A 17,254-nucleotide genomic window follows, 5' to 3' on the forward strand; every position below is an offset into this window, starting at 1 on the left:
TTTGCATTACATTTAGTAACTATAATTTCTGAACCCAAACTTGATTTGAGTAAAGCCACCTTGGTCATTTTCAATGGAAAGTTTTTTGAGCAATCTTCGGATTCGCATCCTGCGAAGCCTGTAAACTGTAGGTTATTTAAACATTATTGTATACACAAGAGACGTACACAAAAACGACTGTTTTAGTAAGCTTGCCCAAATATAAAAGTTACCTTGTTTGCACAACTTTTGTCCTATTTATAATAAGTTAAATTCGCAACAGAAATATTTGCACACATGCAAGGGTTTGAGCAAACTGAATTTCGGCCTATAAAAGACATACGCATTGCATATTTTGAAATACTTTCATCGCTTACTGCAAGGAGTAATAAAATGAGAGTAGCCCTTATCTTCATAATTGGTAAATAGTATTCATCTCTCCGACAAGATGGAATTGATTTGTAAGTTAAAATTATTATTTTTATGCAGTGAGCATTTTGCTCATAAAGGCTCAAGATGCGAAAGCAGATTACGACTGGGATAGTATGGAAGATGGTCCCTCTGAGGAGATAGTACCCGGCTGTGGAGGGGACACTATCTTGTACCCAGACCCAGTGCCACCCTGTGACTGTGGCGAGAATCAGACTACTGCTAAGCCCAGACATAAAAAAACTAAAAGGCCCAAAACTACGCGGAGAACAACCAAACGTTCTAAACGTCATCACAAAAAAACAACGAAAAGACATCGGACCACTCGAGAGACCACGGACATAACAGATGCGCCTATAACGACCACGGATGCGGAGTGCACATGTCCCCCAGTCACGTGTTCCGATCAAACTACCACCGATTCGCCCACCGATACAACGACAGACTCGACAACTCCTTCGTGTACCGATACTCCTCCTTGCACCTGTTCTGAAGAATCTTCTACTGCAATACCCAGTTCTCCTTGCATAGAAACTTCCACAGCCATTCCCACAGGTCCATGTACGTCGGAAACCACTACCCCAAAACCTACGTGTACTCCAACACCTACTAGGACCACTACAACTACAACCCAACAAACTCCAACACCTCCCTGCACATGTGCCCCAACCACAACAACGTCTCCCACTTGCGGTCCAACCACAACCACTACAAGACGAACAACAACACCATCTACACGCCCTCCAACAACGTCTTCCACACGTGCTCCAACCACAACCACTACAAGACGAACAACAACACCATCTACACGCCCTCCAACAACGTCTTCCACACGTGCTCCAACCACAACTACTACAAGACGAACAACAACACCTTCTACGCGCCCTCCAACAACGTCTCCCTCTTGTGGGCCAACCACAACTACTACAAGACGCACCACAACCCGTTCAACAAGTCCTTCAACAACGTCTTCCACTCGTGCTCCAACCACAACCACCACAAGACGCACCACAACCCGTTCGACACGCCCTCCAACAACGGCTCCCACTTGTGGTCCAACCACAACCACTACAAGACGAACAACAACACCATCTTCACGCCCTCCAACAACGTCTTCTACACGTGCTCCAACCACAACCACTACAAGACGCACCACACCTTCGACACGTCCTTCAACAACGTCTTCCACTCGTGCTCCAACCACAACCACCACGAGGCGTACCACAAATCCTTCAATCACACCAACATCTCCCCCTTGTGGTCCAACCACAACCACTACAAGACCCACCACACCTTCGACACGTCCTTCAACAACGTCTTCCACTCGTGCTCCAACCACAACCACCACGAGGCGTACCACAAAACCTTCAATCACACCAACATCTCCCACTTGTGGTCCAACCACAACCACTACAAGACGCACCACAACCCGTTCGACACGCCCTCCAACAACGGCTCCCACTTGTGGTCCAACCACAACCACTACAAGACGCACCACACCTTCGACACGCCCTCCAACAACGTCTTCCACACGTGCTCCAACCACAACCACCACAAGACGCACCACAACCCGTTCGACACGCCCTCCAACAACGGCTCCCACTTGTGGTCCAACCACAACCACTACAAGACGCACCACACCTTCGACACGTCCTTCAACAACGTCTTCCACTCGTGCTCCAACCACAACCACCACGAGGCGTACCACAAAACCTTCAATCACACCAACATCTCCCACTTGTGGTCCAACCACAACCACTACAAGACGCACAACAACATCTTCTACACGTTCTCCAACAACGTCTTCCACACGTGCTCCAACCACAACCACCACGAGGCGTACCACAAAACCTTCAATCACACCAACATCTCCCCCTTGTGGTCCAACCACAACCACTACAAGACGCACCACACCTTCGACACGTCCTTCAACAACGTCTTCCACTCGTGCTCCAACCACAACCACCACGAGGCGTACCACAAAACCTTCAATCACACCAACATCTCCCCCTTGTGGTCCAACCACAACCACTACAAGACGCACCACACCTTCGACACGTCCTTCAACAACGTCTTCCACTCGTGCTCCAACCACAACCACCACGAGGCGTACCACAAAACCTTCAATCACACCAACATCTCCCACTTGTGGTCCAACCACAACCACTACAAGACGCACAACAACATCTTCTACACGTTCTCCAACAACGTCTTCCACACGTGCTCCAACCAAAACCACTACAAGACGCACCACAACCCGTTCAACAAGTCCTTCAACAACGTCTTCCACTCGTGCTCCAACCACAACCACTACAAGACGCACCACACCTTCGACACGCCCTCCAACAACGTCTTCCACACGTGCTCCAACCACAACTACTACAAGACGAACAACAACACCTTCTACGCGCCCTCCAACAACGTCTCCCACTTGTGGTCCAACCACAACCACTACAAGACGCACCACAACCCGTTCGACACGCCCTCCAACCACTACAAGACGCACCACACCTTCGACACGCCCTCCAACAACGTCTTCCACTCGTGCTCCAACCACAACCACTACAAGGCGCACCACAACACCATCAACGAGTACTACCAGAACGACAGCAGTAACAACAACCACTACGCGTCGTCCTTGTCCTTGCCGTCCCCAACCTCCATACCAGATTCCTCCTTGGTGGTATCCTTATCCAACGTACCCCAATCCCGGGTGGCCTTGGCAGCCTAACCCAATTATCCCTCAATGGCCACAGATTCCCGGATTTCCCAATCAGTGGCCGCAAGTACCAGGTAATCCCTATTTGCCGCCAACGGTGCCATCTCCTCAATGGCCCTGGCCTGGAGCAAGACCACCAGTAGTTCCCCCTACACCTGGAGACTGCGAAAACATATGCGAAAACCTACTGAAGGGAGTTAAATATCAGGAAGATCTCATCAGAAGGTGCTTGTGCACACGGACATAATTCTTCAAAAGTAACACATAATTCGTTGAACTCTCTATTGTTTGATTAAAATATTGACTATTTGTAAAAAATACTTAAACAAAATAATATTTTTTTGAAAGCATGTAAGTGTTTATCTTTGGGCTATTCTAACTTTTTGGAATGGAAGAAAAAAATGTGTAGCACACAATTGCGCAGGCGTCTATGAGGTTTTTGGATTCCCATGTTTTGCTTAACACTTTCGCCCCTCAGAAGCTCATAAAGCTTGGGCGCCATTCATCAACAAGTTTGCATTTGGACTTCACCACTCTAATCGACACTTGACTACATTATTACTTATTTAAACGCAATCATTTGATCCATTATTTTCCGACGCCTTCGCGTTTGGTTGCACTGCTTTGGTCATGCGACATGTGGTCGCACTATATGTTTGGAGCACACATTTGGACAAGTTTAATGACCAATTGTCAAGGGATCGGAGAACCCACAGCCCTCCGAATAGGGTTAATACATTAGCTGGTTAAGAAAAAACGTATATTAAAGTCTGGAAGGGACGAAAAACAAGATAGCTTAACGAGTTCTAGCATATGGCAATGTGTACAGCTAAAAAGTTATTACTTAAGAATATACATATGTTCTCACATTTTTGCAATGGTAACATGTTTACTTAGAAAAGGTAATATTTTTAAAATTTAACAAATTTACGTTCTCTACAGGGCATACCAAGCCAAATAAACAATAACAACTACTCAGCAGAGTTAACCACTAATTTGCTGGTAATTTATCAAAATCTAGATTATAATCCTGCTGATGGATTATGTTTCGGGTCGATTAGTACCCAAGTTATAGGGCTACTAGAGTTCGTCCTTCGTGCAGGTGAACTTGCACATTTCCTACACAATAAGCAGATGTTAATGGCTCCCCCCTTTGTTGTTTTTGTTAACTTGTTAATACAAATACACCGTGTGCCAATTCACAAATCCAACAAGGCATAGTGGACATACCAACAAAAAGCTAACAAGGCCAATAACACACTTTGTTGACACACAGAGGGCCATTGGGGTGAACCTTAGAAAATGTATTGAACCAAAGTATTATTATCTAGCAATTTAATAACCGAAATATTTAAGTCTGCCAATGTAAGGAAAGTATTTGTTTACTTTAATTGGTTAACGGATGAGCAATTTTCACGAAGAGAAGTCCACTCCAAAGGACACATACGTGGTAGCAAGGGGGTAACACTTGACCATGTCCCCACCACCCAAAATGGTTCGTGGATTTGGATTTGGGGTGGGCCTGTCCAATGGCTAGCGCGCAAAATATAATTTTTTTATTGTGTTTTCCCTCATAAGTGGACATGACGGACTCAACGAAAGCTCATTCAGCGCTGGACAGGCGAACTGGAAGGGTCTAAGACGGAAGATGTCATCGCCGGCAGGGCGGGCGAACTTCGTGCAGCACTTCGGACAGACAACCTGAGTGATGGGCTGTGGCTCCTCCATGGATACGCAGACGAATCATGTCGTCACGGAGGTCAGCTCGGAAATGCAACCGCGCCAGAATGACGCCTCTGGAGTAATAGCAGTTGTACAAGCCGTCTTACCTTTGCCATAATCAATACCTCTTCCATTTCGTCATCAGAATGTGGTCGAGCAATATGTGCGCCTGGACGAGCAGATCAGCAAGCTGGAGGGCACATGCCCTGGTCCTCGAATGGCCACCGCAGAGGCCTGGGTCGAACACATCCAGAGCAAGCACGAGGCGATGCTGGGACTCGAAGGAATGGGAGTGGCTCCATTCCGGGAGAGGGAATGGGAAACGGAGGAGGCACTGCCCCTTCCAGCTTACACAATGGGACGGCAGGGCGACCCAATTGTGGTTAACACACCCACCAAGGACCTGGCCCAGGTAAATGGCCTGCCATTAGTCAATGATGATGAACTTTCCCCAAGTATATTATTAACTTCCGACTTAAGCTTGCCTACAACCTGGGCGTAATTGGCGATGCCCGCAAGGCTTCCATGCACGAGGATTTCTTTGCCAACCTGAGCGAGTCCGCTCTGTATTTGCTTAGCATTCGTTACTACGGAGAACTGTTGGAGCACACTAAGGTGCGTGTAAAGACTCTGGTCGAGAGCTATGCGGAGCTGAACGAGCTGTACGTGAGACAAGATGGAATTATAGCGTATATAAGCGGGGGAACGTACATGACGCGGCTGGAGGAGAGCATTGATGAGCAGTTGGAGACGGCAAGAGATACAAGAGATAAGCTGGGCAGTGCACTAGAGCAGTGGCGCATCTGTGGATTACTACTTAGGGCAGCCGCCAATTCCTCTACGCAGGCATTAAAACAATGGCGACAGCTTGGAAGGATTATGTAGGTAACGTAATTCCCACTCAGAATTTGTTAACAATTATTTCTCCTTCAGAGATCCCAAACAAAAGCTTCAGTGGGCGTTGGACTGCCGAAGTCTTTTACACGCCTCCACAATATCCCTAGAGGCGGCTCAGCTGGCTCTGCCGCACGTGGAACTAAAGTACATGAGTCATCGCCAAGTTCTAGCCGTCAAGCACTGTAACACCTACCTAATCACGGATATAGCCAACAAAGCGCGGTCAGTTAAAAGAATCTAGAATATTCTCCAAAGTTAAACGAATCCCTTTTAGGTACGAACACACCAGTCGGGTCTTCACTAGCTATGAGTCGAATATGTCCAAAACGTGCACTTGGCTCTACGAAACCTTTAACAGCACGCTGCGCCCAGACTACGACAAGGCGGAGGAAACTGTATGCAGACTGGCTAAGACGCTACGGGACCATCGCGAGGAGGTCTTCAGCACGGTGCGCAAGTGACATTAAACAAATTGCTCAGTTATATAGGTATTTTGTACATTACTTTAATAAACAGTAGGCATAAAATTAGTACCAATAGCTCTTGGCTGGCGTACGTTCCTCCTTGATGCCCATTTCCTCCATAATGTCCATCTCGAATGTGGACAACTTGGGCTGAAAGGTGATCTCGCCCACAACAGCGCCTGAAAAGGACAGACTTGTAGGACTAGAAACATATTTAAATGCGATGATAGCCCATACCTGGCGTATCCTTCTCCCGTTCGATGTAGGCGTTTGGTGTTTTGTAATCGTGCGTCTGGTTGTTGGTTTCTGGGACGGGTATGATTCGGCCCGATCGCAAGGACACTCGCACTTTCTCGCCCTCCTCCGTGAAACGCCATTCAAAGTCTGTGCCCTGAAGATCCGATGGGTCCACCAGACGGATATCCTTGGTGACGTGCAGAGGTGCCTCGGACTTGATAATGATGCCGGGAAACTCCTTCTCGCCGCCAACCTTGCGGTAGTGCCAGTTGAGGCCTTCTACAATTACCCAATTGCGCTCGGGTATTACCTGGGTGACGATTCCTTGTTTTCCCTTATCCTTACCCACCAGGACTTCAATGCGATCTCCACGGAAGAAGCTCCAATCCTCTAAAAAGTAGACACAACCATGGTTTATTAGGCTTTAGATAAAGGCATATCTTTCCTTACCAATTGGTTCCACTAGCACCTTGCGACGCACGGTTCCGGGCATATTTTGTTGGCGGAACTGTCCCGTCCATGAACGATTTGTCGTGTAGCGGAACCTCTTTCGCTCCACTGTACGTGGCAGGTAATTAATCTCCTTCGGAGTTTGCCAGTACACCTGTTTTCAAATGAATATAAATATTTTATTAAATGCGGATACATTTTCCATGCGATCTGTTACGTGAGCCGCTGTACACAAGTTGTTCAATGAAAATGACTTTTGTGTTACCTGCTTTTTGCTGCGCTCAATGTATTCCTTGGGCAGATTGGAAAAGTTCTTCAACTTGCTGGCCAAATATTGCGTTAAACGCATCTTGAAGGATTAATTCAACAATTAATAATAAGAACTAAGAAATTAAATGCGGCTTGCAATCAGCTGTTGGGAACTAATGAAAAGCCATTCAAAGGAAAGCACCAACATTTATTTATTTTAAATATTTATGCGTCGCTAAAGATTATGAACTCTTAATGTAGACTTGTAAAATAATTCGCATCATAAGTTTATAATTAAAATCACATTTCTGTCAGGTTATGTGGGTTTAACCATATATGCTAGCCAAAATCTTTTTGTAACATTATAATTTACAAATAAGCGAACTACCATTGAATTCCCCGTGTAAACCTAGTTCGTTGCGACTGGCAGAATTAGGTAAGAAGAAGCAGCTGCTATTTGTAAACTACACTTGGCTCTAAATTACAATGCAAACCGGCTTAATATAAACAAGAGGTAAGTGCTAGACCATATAAATGTGGGCACGTGCGGGCGCAACACCATTGGAAGACGCAATCGCAACCGGAGAGCGTCTGTTCTGGCCAGCTCCATCCAACCGCTTGGGAAGGGCCTCGCAGCGCTTAGTCATATCCATAACTCACCACTCACCGAAACTACCCAGTTCCTGCTCAGCCATAAGTTCCTAAAATAATTAGCAATATGTCTCACCACATAGATATGGAAGAACACAATGAGCCGGAGCCAGTGCTGCTCTCCAAGCACGCCAAGAACCTGCTGAGATTTCTTAATCTCCTGCCAGCTCGCATGGCGTCGCACGATAACACCAGGTAAGTGAATCCTGGCCTCATATTTTCCTTGTGGTTAACATTGACTTTCTCCATCAGGAGCACCATTGTGTTCTTCGCCGTCTGCGGCCTGGATGTGCTGAACTCATTGCATCTGGTGCCACCCAAAATGCGACAGGACATCATCGACTGGATCTACGGAGGATTGGTGGTGCCACGCGACCAAGAGAAGAACTGCGGCGGTTTCATGGTGAGCATAAATTCGTGTCTGTCAGGTGTACAAACAGTCGTTGACAAGCCAAACAGAACCGCCTTCCGTTCCCACATCCACTCCCAATCAAGTTCCTTATCTCCATACGTGGCCAGGCAGCAGACACTGCGGCAGACCTTGTCGCATCCCCCACATATTGGTGTTTACTCAGTCAGCTGATATATGCATTCACATTTCCTTCATGGAGAAGCATCTACAGTGTTAATATTTTGAGAATATCCCATAAAACATTCGTATACAAACTAAAATAGAATGCAATTTTGCTTTAAAACCTACTTAAACCACGTTTTATTTTTCCATATCACCTTATGATATCTAATGCTTACAGATGTAATAAGCGATGCGATAATAGTAGCGCCGTGTAAATACAAAATGAAAAACATATATATATTTACCTCTATACAAAAATAATTTGCTACAGGGCATGGTAGCTTAAATTTAAAATCTAAATTTATTTTTTTTAACTTTTTTTCTATTATATGAAACCAAATAAACGGTTAACTCTACGGCCAATGCATTTGCTTTATAGGAAAAACAAAGTGACATTGCTTTTGTTACGATCTATACTGTTTAAATATGCATAATTGTAGGGTACTTCTCCATTTGCGCAGCAACTCGATTTAGCAATACCCACCACACCCCTCCCACCGACACGATGAGTTTATCGCGCCACGCTTTATCAGCGACGCCAACATGCAAAACCACTTCAAAATAGATAGATCAATTAATTGGTATCTTTGCAGGGCTGCCGCGCCATGGTACCTAAAAGCGAGGACGCCGAGATCTTGGACTGTATGCGGAGGTATCAGTGGGGCCACTTGGCCATGACGTACACCAGTCTCGCAGTGCTGGTGACCCTGGGCGACGATTTGTCCCGTCTGGATCGGAAAAGCATTGTGGACGGAGTGGCTGCTGTTCAGAAGCCGGAGGGCAGTTTTAGCGCATGCATCGATGGCAGTGAGGATGACATGCGATTTGTTTATTGTGCCGCCACCATCTGCTACATGTTGGACTACTGGGGCGATGTCAACAAGGAGACCATGTTTCAGTTCATCACTCGGAGCCTGCGGTACGATTACGGTTTCAGCCAAGAGCTGGAGGGTGAGGCCCATGGCGGCACCACATTTTGTGCCTTGGCGGCGTTGCATCTTAGTGGGCAACTGCATCGCCTAGATGCCACGACGGTGGAGCGCATGAAGCGTTGGCTAATTTTCCGGCAGATGGATGGATTCCAAGGTCGTCCCAATAAGCCAGTCGATACGTGTTATTCCTTCTGGATTGGTGCTTCGCTATGTATACTGGACGGCTTCGAACTAACCGATTACACCAAAAACCGAGAATTTATTCTGAGCACACAGGACAAGCTCATTGGAGGCTTTGCCAAGTGGCCGCAAGCCACGCCTGATCCGTTTCACACTTACCTCGGCCTCTGCGGATTGGCCTTCACCGGGGAGCCTGGTCTAAGCCCAGTGAATCCCAGTTTGAACATGTCCATGGCCGCCTACACTCACCTGCAGCATCTGCACGAACAGTGGCGATCCGCAAATGGCCGCGGCGACGAGGACCTCAGTGTAAGCTCTGCATTCAAGCAACAACTCCACCTGTCTAAGGGGGTCGAGGCGTCATCCACTACAACAACTACCTCTAACTCGCCATTAATTTCAGCACAATGATGGGAAACGGCACAAAACCCAAGGGTAATGTTAAAGCACACTATTGTATTGATATTGGGCGCATTTTAGCCTCGCTTTTTATACCCTTGCAAATAGGTTTTAGCCAAAAAATTATAACGCAGTGAGGGAGGCATTACCAGTATCACCAGCGCAGTCGATATAGCCATATCCGTCTGTCCGTTTCTAGGACGCAAAAAGCGTCTTCGTTTTAAAGCTATCTGCATTCGGTATAAATAATATAAATTTTGCAAGTGTATATAAGCTTCGGCTTGCCGATTCTAGTTTCCTTCCTTGTTTAAATGAAATTCGATGAAAAAAGCTCGAGCTTTTGGAGAGAGAGATGAATAAGTTAGTATGTTTATTGTACAGCCTAAATTAATGTTAACAATTTGTAAGATTAAGCTTAAAAGTAAAATTAAAGCGTCTCATGCCGAGGCATCTATTTACAGCAAAAGGTATTGGGTAGCCTCGAAAGCCTCCTTGGTACATTGGTAACATTGACCCCGAATCAAAATTAATCTCAAACCTGCAGGAACAGACGGTGATGTCGCACTGTTGGCATGTAGCCCATGCCGGGCCGATCGATGTGTACACGTCCACGGAGTGGGGCTAGCACACGCTCGGTGACCAATGGGCAGCGTTGCACCATCAGTGACTGCAGCAACGGGCAACTCGAGGTGAGGGCGCTGCGGAAGAGGGAGAACGAAGTGTGGGCTAGTAAACAAGAAAATCGCTGGGATAGAAGTCGTTCAAGTTGTAAGCGTTGAGGCCCAAGTCCTGCTGTGGCCTATCGATGTAAAGACGCCGCTGCCTAAGCGGTGCCAAGGAGCGTTCCGTGACCCGCGGACAACGGCGGATGAGCAAGGTCTGTAGACGCAAGCAGTGCACTGTTAAAGCGCTGAAAATACGCAGATGCGGATGCAGATGCAGATTGGTTTCCCCAGAAACATACAGACACGAGGCACGCACAGGTTTACTGACAATATGACAACAGCTGTTAGGAATAACTATTACTTACTGCACGCCAAAATCGGAGATGGTCGCGCATCCGATCAGGTTGATGTGCTCCAGTTCGCGACAATAGTTTCCGATCTGGATGAGTACCTGGTCGGTGACACTGGGCGTGTTTGCGAGCGACAGGACGGTGAGTTTGTTAAGTTTTCTGAAAAAGATAATCAAGCAGCGCTCGCCAATTGCGCCGCAATAGGAGATGTCAAACTCCACAAGCTTGCTTTGATGCAGGGTCAAAGCGTCCACAGCTCCTGTGGTCAGCCACTGGCACTTGGACAGCTTAAGTACGCGCAGCTCTTTGGACTCTACGATTATTGGCTGCAGCGAAAGGGCTGTGATGTTGACGCATTCGTTCAGGTTGACGGCCCACAGGCGTTTCTTGTTGTTGGCCAGCAGTGGCAGCAGCAGCTCATCCGTTAGCCACCGGCAGCGGGCCAAATGAAGCACCTCCAATCGCTGGCAACAGCGGGCCAGCACTCGAAAGCCCACGTCCATATTTTTCGAGTTGTTCCCAGAAAGATGAAGTTCCTGCCTTTTTTCCAGCACAGCCTCCACAAAGCATTGTGCGGTACGGGAGCAGCAGCGCAGGTTAAAGAGATCCTTGAGTGACAGGTAGACGGCAACCTGTGGGATGAGCACATCGTCCCAACAGACATCAAACAGCGTTGGTGGTGCTGCAGTGGAGGCGATGTCAAGTGGCCTTGGACTGGCCGTGCGCGTTGGTTGTCCTCCGCTGGCCATGGCCAACAGGTGGGCCTCCTCCTCGGGCTGCAGAGTGCACATGCTGGCGCCTCCAATTACGTGATCTGCCCACCAACAAAGCACTCCCAACGCAATCCTCTGGTGCACCGCAAAAACGTAATTAATTGTTTACTTGATAGCAATCAGCTGTTGTGTTGCCATTCACACAAAATACCTACATACATATATTATTTGTGTACAATAATTTTACGTTGTACTTTTTACACTCGAGTCAAATTTGACTTACACTGTGTAAAGCAAGTTTAGTAAACTTACATCTTTTGGTGACCCCGATGTTTTTTTGTATTCGTGCTTCATTCAATATTGCCCACAGTAATTACAATACTCTTCAAACACATTGCTTTTAAAATGATTGATTTATTTAGAAAAATTAGTAAGAGATGCCAGTGTGGTCGCGGATCCAGTCCAAATGGTAGGTGACGCGCTGGAATCCAGCAGGAGCTCCCGACTGGCAGCCGTTGGAAGAGACGAAGTTGCTGACTCCCACCAGCTTGGTGCCGTCGTGTGTGACCAGAGGGCCGCCAGAGTCACCTTGGCAGATGGACTTGCCGTCGACGGTGCGGGTGCAGATAATGTTGTCACCGACACTGCCGTAGGTCCAGCCGCACTCTTCGTTGTGAACGATCTGCAGGTCGACGCACTGCAGCCAGTCGGGCAGTGGGCTGCCGTCGTAGGTGCCACCCCATCCGCAGGCAACGGCCCACCATTCGTTGTAGTTGTTGTAACGGTCGTTGTAGCTTGGGAGCTCCACCTTGTTCACCATGTGCCAGAAGTCCACGTGGGGGATGCGGATCAGGGCGATATCAGCGTTGGTGTGCTTGATGAAGTTGCCGTTGCCGACGGTGTGAGTGAACTGGGCGTTGGTGCGCCAGGTGGCACCGAAGTAAACGGTCACGGAAGCGGCATCTCCGATGCAGTGCTCGGCAGTCAGAACCCAGTCGTGGGCAATGATGGAGCCACCGCACCACCAGCCACCGCTGAAGCCAAGACCCACAGTGTAGGGAGCCTTGCCCTCGGGAGCGGCGTATCCGTTGGTGACACGGCCCTCAATCTTGGTGGTCTTGGGCAGGTCCTTCACGAACACCTTCTCGTCGAAGGCGGAGGCCGAAGCCACGGCCAGAGCCAGGATAGCTAGGAACACCTTCATGCTGATGTGTATACTGGATTCTTCTCTGGGCTACAAGCCTTTTATACACATTTTCAGCGGACCCTATCTGCAACTCAAAAGGGTTCGTAAATAATCCTCAAGACTTCCATAAACGATGTCATCGATAAGAACGGAGAGCCACTTTACCTAGCCTTCTTGGGTGAAAGAACTGCTGTGGGCCCAAGGAATTAGAAATCAAAAAAGCTCTGTGGGGGTCTGATAATTGCAATATTCAATTAGATTTACCATATTTTAATGATGCAGCAATAAAACACACAAATTATTACCAATTTAAATGGAATCATTTTTTGTGTGGGCAATCAAATTTCTTTATAAATTATGTTTTTGCCAACTTGTGTGCAGACCATTCTATCTTATCATCACTTTTGAAAGTTTAAAATTTACAATGATCTTTCGACACGAATGATTTTTATTATGAGTTGTTTGTTAAGAAAAAATACTTTTACATAAACTTTATTTCTGCTCATTGTCCTGATAAGGATAATCAGTAATAATGTCTGGGTTTTTCCGTTTGTTTTCATTGAAAACAAATCTATAGCTATCTGTTACCAAGTTAAGCTGAAGATTTCTCGACTATTATTAATTTAATTATTATTAATATAATGAACAATCCAAAACTTTATACCCAAGTGTATTGACTAGGATAAGCTTATACTCGCGAGTTCTTCATAACAAGAATTAAGAGTGCCTACAATTTAAATTGCTTACAATCACAATGGTTCAAGTACAACAAATTTTTGAAAGTAAAGATTATGGGATAGATGTTGAAAAAATCTCGTACACTTTTGTGTCCTTTTAATGAATATGTTGATTGCACTTCTTCTGTTTTGCACCAATTTAATTAAAAGTTAACTGTCATTGAAGATTAGATTAGATCTATAAACTTTTGATTTTGCAGTTAATTCTAGTACAAATCTGTAAATTATATTTTTGTGTTATTAATTATTGCTTTCGCTTAGCGATTCTAAACTATCTAATCGTTTTAAAACTTACATTGACTTATCAAGTTTCATTAAGTGATTCAGTTCCATTGAATATCAAATTCCAACAAAAATATTATAAATAAACATAGGCAAAGTATATATCTATATTTCATTTCAGTGTAAACAGATTATATCAATTTTCGTCGGTAAAATTATGGAAAGGTTTATTAATTATAATCAAATCTTAAATATTGGGATTTTTGCCACACGCGTAAACCCTTAATCTTATCAAGGGTAAGTCCGAAAAGTAAACAAATCCCTCCAAATGAATTGATTGAAAGCTGAGATAGTTCACATAAGAAATAAACAAGGCAGAAACTTAATACAAAAAAAGAAATAGGGAAAATTTTTAGTTTTAAAGACAGCTTATCTTTCTAATTGAATTGAAGATATAAGGCTAAAAATTGAATCCTCAATAAGAATACATTCTAGCCTACAAAGTTCAGCACAAAGCCTCATTTCCAATAAACAAATATCAAGATAAAAACTTAAGTACCAAATCCTTAAGAAGATCACTTTTAGTTTCCCCATTCGAGTTCAGAATCCATTCCATGTGAGTGCAAATTGAACAAACAATTCTTGATTAAATGCAAAATAGTTTATTTCAAAAACGAAATTAGTAAGAGATGCCGGTGTGGTCGCGGATCCAGTCCAGGTAGCTGGTGACGCGGGTGAAGCCATCGGGCAGGCCCGAGGTGCAACCGTTGGCGGCCACAAAGGAGGTGACACCGACCAGCTTGCTGCCGTCGTGGAGGACCAGTGGGCCGCCAGAGTCACCGGCGCAGGTGGACTTGCCGCCGGGGGTGGAGGTGCAGATGACGTTGTCGGTGACCACTTCTTCTCCGTAGACGTCGGAGCACTGTTTGCGCTCGATGATCTGAGAGTCCACGCAGTTCAGGTAGTCAGACACACCACAGCTGTCGCATGGCCTGCCCCATCCGGAGGCCAGAGCCCACCAGCCGGCGAAGTTGTTGTACCGCTCGTTGCCGTTGGGCAGCTCCACCTTGTTCACCAAGTGCCAGAAGTCCACGTGCGGGGTGTTGATCAGGGAGATGTCGTTGTTCAGGTTGTTGGTGTTGTAGTTCGAGTGCTGGCGGAAGCTGCCGCTGCCCACGGTGTGGGTGTACTGAGCCTGGAGGCGCCACAAGGCACCGTAGTAGATGGTCACGGAGCTAGCTCCATGGGTGCAGTGAGCAGCCGTGATCACCCAGGTGTTGCCGATGATCGAGCCACCGCACCACCAGCCACCACTGCCGCTGCTGAAGCCCAGACCCACAATGTATGGCACCTTGCCCTCGTGGGCGGGATAGCCGTTGGTGATGCGACCCTCGATGGATCCGGGTCCGGATCCCAGGACGGCGTCCTTCAGGGGCACCGGCTTCACCTTCTCGGGCTGAGCGGCGGCGCAGGCAATGGCCACGGCCAGGACAGTTAGGAACAGCTTCATGTTGATCACTTGAGTACAACTGGATACTTTGCCGTCGGCCAGTGATTTATATACCCCACCAATCCGTCGTAGCCATATCGCTGGAGATCTTCCCCCACTCGAAAGTTCAAACCACTCTGGTTGCGCTAATCTTATCAAATTAATTTCGCACGCCTCCAAAATGCGGCACTATCATTACAGGGTACTCCGATGATCTACCCATCCGATTCGCACACTTTCCGGCTCATGACTTGCCACTCCAGTCGAAGATTGCCCACCGCCACTCATTCATTAGGAGATTGTACGAGTCTATCCACTTGGACGTGCGGCCACTCGGATTGATAAGTCGTTGATAAGCCCCAATAAGCATCCATTCATGCCCAGAGCCGCAACTCAATGGCGCACTCGAACAGGAGCTTGTAAAGATTGAGGCAGTCGTCCTGTGGTCATTCAAATTTATTGTTGGTTATTGTTTGGAATGGCGCTCCTCTGTTCATAAGGTTTACATTACCTAAGTAATTTAAAGGAAAAAAGGAACAAAAAAAGGAACGTGGAAAGTTCCGTGGCGGGGTCTGTGATGTGTTAAAAACTTTCATTTCTTCCTTTTATTATTAACCTTGTAAATTTCTATCGAATTGGCAAACAAATTTTTGCCACGAACTTAGTTTTATGTAACGGGTATCTGATAGTCAGGGAACTCGACTAAAGCGTTCTCTCTCGTTTATTATTTAAATAAATATTTTAAATTTCTATAAAATACGAGCCGCTTGAGCATATAAATGTAGAATAAGAATTCCTTAGCTTCTGGAATAAGTTTTTATACTAATTCTTTTCATAAATATATTTATATTTTTCGTATCTAATTATTTACTAGAATACACTAGAATATATATAATAGAAGTTAGATTACCAAGAAACAATCCCATGTCTCAGCCATTCATGGATTCTTATCTATAAAAGGTTTATTATAGATTCTGAACATGACTTTCAAAAACTTAAAATATCAATGTGAAAAAAAAGAAATTTAAAAGTCACCAAATTAATTTTTATGCATTTCGTTTATTTAAAAATGAGGATAATCAAGCTTAGTAGTAAGCAACGCCGGAGTTGTCGCGGATCCAGTCAAGCTGGTTGGTAACACGGGTGAATCCGGAGGGCAGGCCAGCGGTGCATCCGTTGCCGGCAACCCAGGAGGTGACTCCCACCAGACGACCACCGTCGTGGAGAACCAGGGGGCCACCGGAGTCACCAGAGCAGGTGGACTTGCCGCCGGAGGTGGACACACAGAGGATGCCATCGGGCTGGTAGCCATAGGTGTTGGAGCATTCCGAGTTGCTGATGATCTGCAGGTCGACGCACTCCATCCAGTCGGGCTGGGATCCAGCGGTGGTCAGTCCCCATCCGCAAGCGACGGCCCACCAGTTGTCGTACATGTTGTAGCGATCGTTGAAGCTGGGCAGCTCCACCTTGTTAACCAGGTGCCAGAAGTCCACGTGGGGGGTGCGGATCAGGGCGATGTCGTTGCCGTTCTCGTTGGGCCAGTTGTGGTTCTGGATGAAGTCGCCGCTGCCGATGGTGTGGGTGAACTGGGCGTTGGTGCGCCAGGTGGCTCCGTAGTAGACGGTCACCTGAGAGGCGGCGTTGGTGCAGTGAGCAGCAGTCAGGACCCAGGTGTTGGCGATGATGGAACCACCGCACCACCAGCCGCCGTTGCCGCTGAAGCCCAGACCCACGGTGTAGGGTGCCTTGCCCTCGGTGGCTGGATATCCATTCACAATGCGGCCATTGATCTTGGTGTCCCTGGGCAGGTCCTTGGGATGAACCTGCTGAACAGTCTCGGCGGAGACAGCGGCCAAAGCCAGAGCCAGTACAACGAACACTTTCATGGTGATTGGATCACTCGTGGCCTTTGCCAGACGTCTATTCCTTTTTATTGCGCCCCTTATCGCTGTCTGGAGTAGCCCCCACTCGGCGTTATCCTATCTCTAAGAATTGTGCCCGCTGATACCA

The 17,254-nt window shown here is 46.7% G+C and overlaps 8 protein-coding genes across 19 annotated transcripts; 3 read left to right on the top strand and 5 right to left on the bottom strand.

The window, feature by feature from the left end:
- The first annotated feature begins 303 nt into the window (after positions 1–303).
- LOC6527625 (mucin-2) lies at positions 304–3,477 on the top strand. 7 transcript variants are annotated; one of them, XM_039370318.2, is made up of 3 exons: positions 304–400; positions 469–1,803; positions 2,845–3,477. In XM_039370318.2, the coding sequence occupies exons 1-3, from the start codon at positions 373–375 to the stop codon at positions 3,372–3,374; spliced, it is 1,893 nt and encodes a 630-aa protein (XP_039226252.1). In that variant the 5' UTR covers positions 304–372; the 3' UTR covers positions 3,375–3,477. The 7 variants fall into 7 exon arrangements, with proteins under 7 accessions (XP_039226252.1, XP_039226250.1, XP_039226251.1 ...); XM_039370316.2 differs by having other exon boundaries at positions 305–400; positions 469–2,410; positions 2,546–3,477; XM_039370317.2 differs by having other exon boundaries at positions 305–400; positions 469–2,137; positions 2,276–3,477.
- A 1,245-nt stretch (positions 3,478–4,722) lies between these two features.
- LOC6527624 lies at positions 4,723–6,285 on the top strand. 3 transcript variants are annotated; one of them, XM_039370456.2, is made up of 5 exons: positions 4,723–4,937; positions 4,995–5,261; positions 5,330–5,730; positions 5,783–5,968; positions 6,021–6,285. In XM_039370456.2, exons 1-5 carry the CDS (start codon positions 4,836–4,838, stop codon positions 6,205–6,207), a joined length of 1,143 nt encoding a protein of 380 aa, XP_039226390.1. In that variant the 5' UTR covers positions 4,723–4,835; the 3' UTR covers positions 6,208–6,285. The 3 variants fall into 3 exon arrangements, with proteins under 3 accessions (XP_039226390.1, XP_002088712.1, XP_015053058.1); XM_002088676.4 differs by having other exon boundaries at positions 4,724–4,928; XM_015197572.3 differs by having other exon boundaries at positions 4,730–4,886.
- On the bottom strand, positions 6,232–7,329 carry LOC6527623 (probable 39S ribosomal protein L24, mitochondrial). The gene is made up of 4 exons (XM_002088675.4): positions 7,163–7,329; positions 6,898–7,051; positions 6,448–6,837; positions 6,232–6,389 (listed from the first exon to the last, which is right to left on the bottom strand). The coding sequence occupies exons 1-4, from the start codon at positions 7,244–7,246 to the stop codon at positions 6,274–6,276; spliced, it is 744 nt and encodes a 247-aa protein (XP_002088711.1). The 5' UTR covers positions 7,247–7,329; the 3' UTR covers positions 6,232–6,273.
- A 232-nt stretch (positions 7,330–7,561) lies between these two features.
- LOC6527622 (geranylgeranyl transferase type-1 subunit beta) lies at positions 7,562–10,348 on the top strand. Of its 3 annotated transcripts, none has more exons than XM_015197574.3 (4): positions 7,562–7,660; positions 7,881–7,992; positions 8,050–8,200; positions 8,965–10,348. In XM_015197574.3, the coding sequence occupies exons 2-4, from the start codon at positions 7,883–7,885 to the stop codon at positions 9,892–9,894; spliced, it is 1,191 nt and encodes a 396-aa protein (XP_015053060.1). In that variant the 5' UTR covers positions 7,562–7,660; positions 7,881–7,882; the 3' UTR covers positions 9,895–10,348. The 3 variants fall into 3 exon arrangements, with proteins under 3 accessions (XP_015053060.1, XP_015053059.1, XP_002088710.1); XM_015197573.2 differs by lacking the exon at positions 7,562–7,660 and having other exon boundaries at positions 7,695–7,992; positions 8,965–9,792; positions 9,887–10,348; XM_002088674.4 differs by lacking the exon at positions 7,562–7,660 and having other exon boundaries at positions 7,696–7,992.
- On the bottom strand, positions 10,221–11,805 carry LOC6527621 (F-box/LRR-repeat protein 15). Of its 2 annotated transcripts, none has more exons than XM_015198243.2 (2): positions 10,913–11,798; positions 10,221–10,580 (listed from the first exon to the last, which is right to left on the bottom strand). In XM_015198243.2, exons 1-2 carry the CDS (start codon positions 11,686–11,688, stop codon positions 10,415–10,417), a joined length of 942 nt encoding a protein of 313 aa, XP_015053729.1. In that variant the 5' UTR covers positions 11,689–11,798; the 3' UTR covers positions 10,221–10,414. The 2 variants fall into 2 exon arrangements, with proteins under 2 accessions (XP_015053729.1, XP_002088709.1); XM_002088673.4 differs by having other exon boundaries at positions 10,438–10,792; positions 10,913–11,805.
- A 199-nt stretch (positions 11,806–12,004) lies between these two features.
- Positions 12,005–12,835, bottom strand: LOC6527620 (serine protease 1). Its single transcript, XM_002088672.4, has one exon. It carries the CDS (start codon positions 12,812–12,814, stop codon positions 12,038–12,040), a length of 777 nt encoding a protein of 258 aa, XP_002088708.1. The 5' UTR covers positions 12,815–12,835; the 3' UTR covers positions 12,005–12,037.
- A 1,566-nt stretch (positions 12,836–14,401) lies between these two features.
- LOC6527619 (serine protease 1) lies at positions 14,402–15,291 on the bottom strand. Its single transcript, XM_002088671.4, has one exon. It carries the CDS (start codon positions 15,263–15,265, stop codon positions 14,435–14,437), a length of 831 nt encoding a protein of 276 aa, XP_002088707.1. The 5' UTR covers positions 15,266–15,291; the 3' UTR covers positions 14,402–14,434.
- Positions 15,292–16,283: 992 nt separating this feature from the next.
- Positions 16,284–17,156, bottom strand: LOC6527618 (serine protease 1). The gene has a single exon (XM_002088670.3). The coding sequence runs from the start codon at positions 17,128–17,130 to the stop codon at positions 16,330–16,332; it is 801 nt and encodes a 266-aa protein (XP_002088706.1). The 5' UTR covers positions 17,131–17,156; the 3' UTR covers positions 16,284–16,329.
- Positions 17,157–17,254: the final 98 nt, after the last annotated feature.

The sequence above is a fragment of the Drosophila yakuba genome, chromosome 2L (genome assembly GCF_016746365.2).
Source record: "Drosophila yakuba strain Tai18E2 chromosome 2L, Prin_Dyak_Tai18E2_2.1, whole genome shotgun sequence".
In the NCBI taxonomy this organism is placed as follows: Eukaryota; Metazoa; Arthropoda; class Insecta; order Diptera; family Drosophilidae; genus Drosophila; species Drosophila yakuba.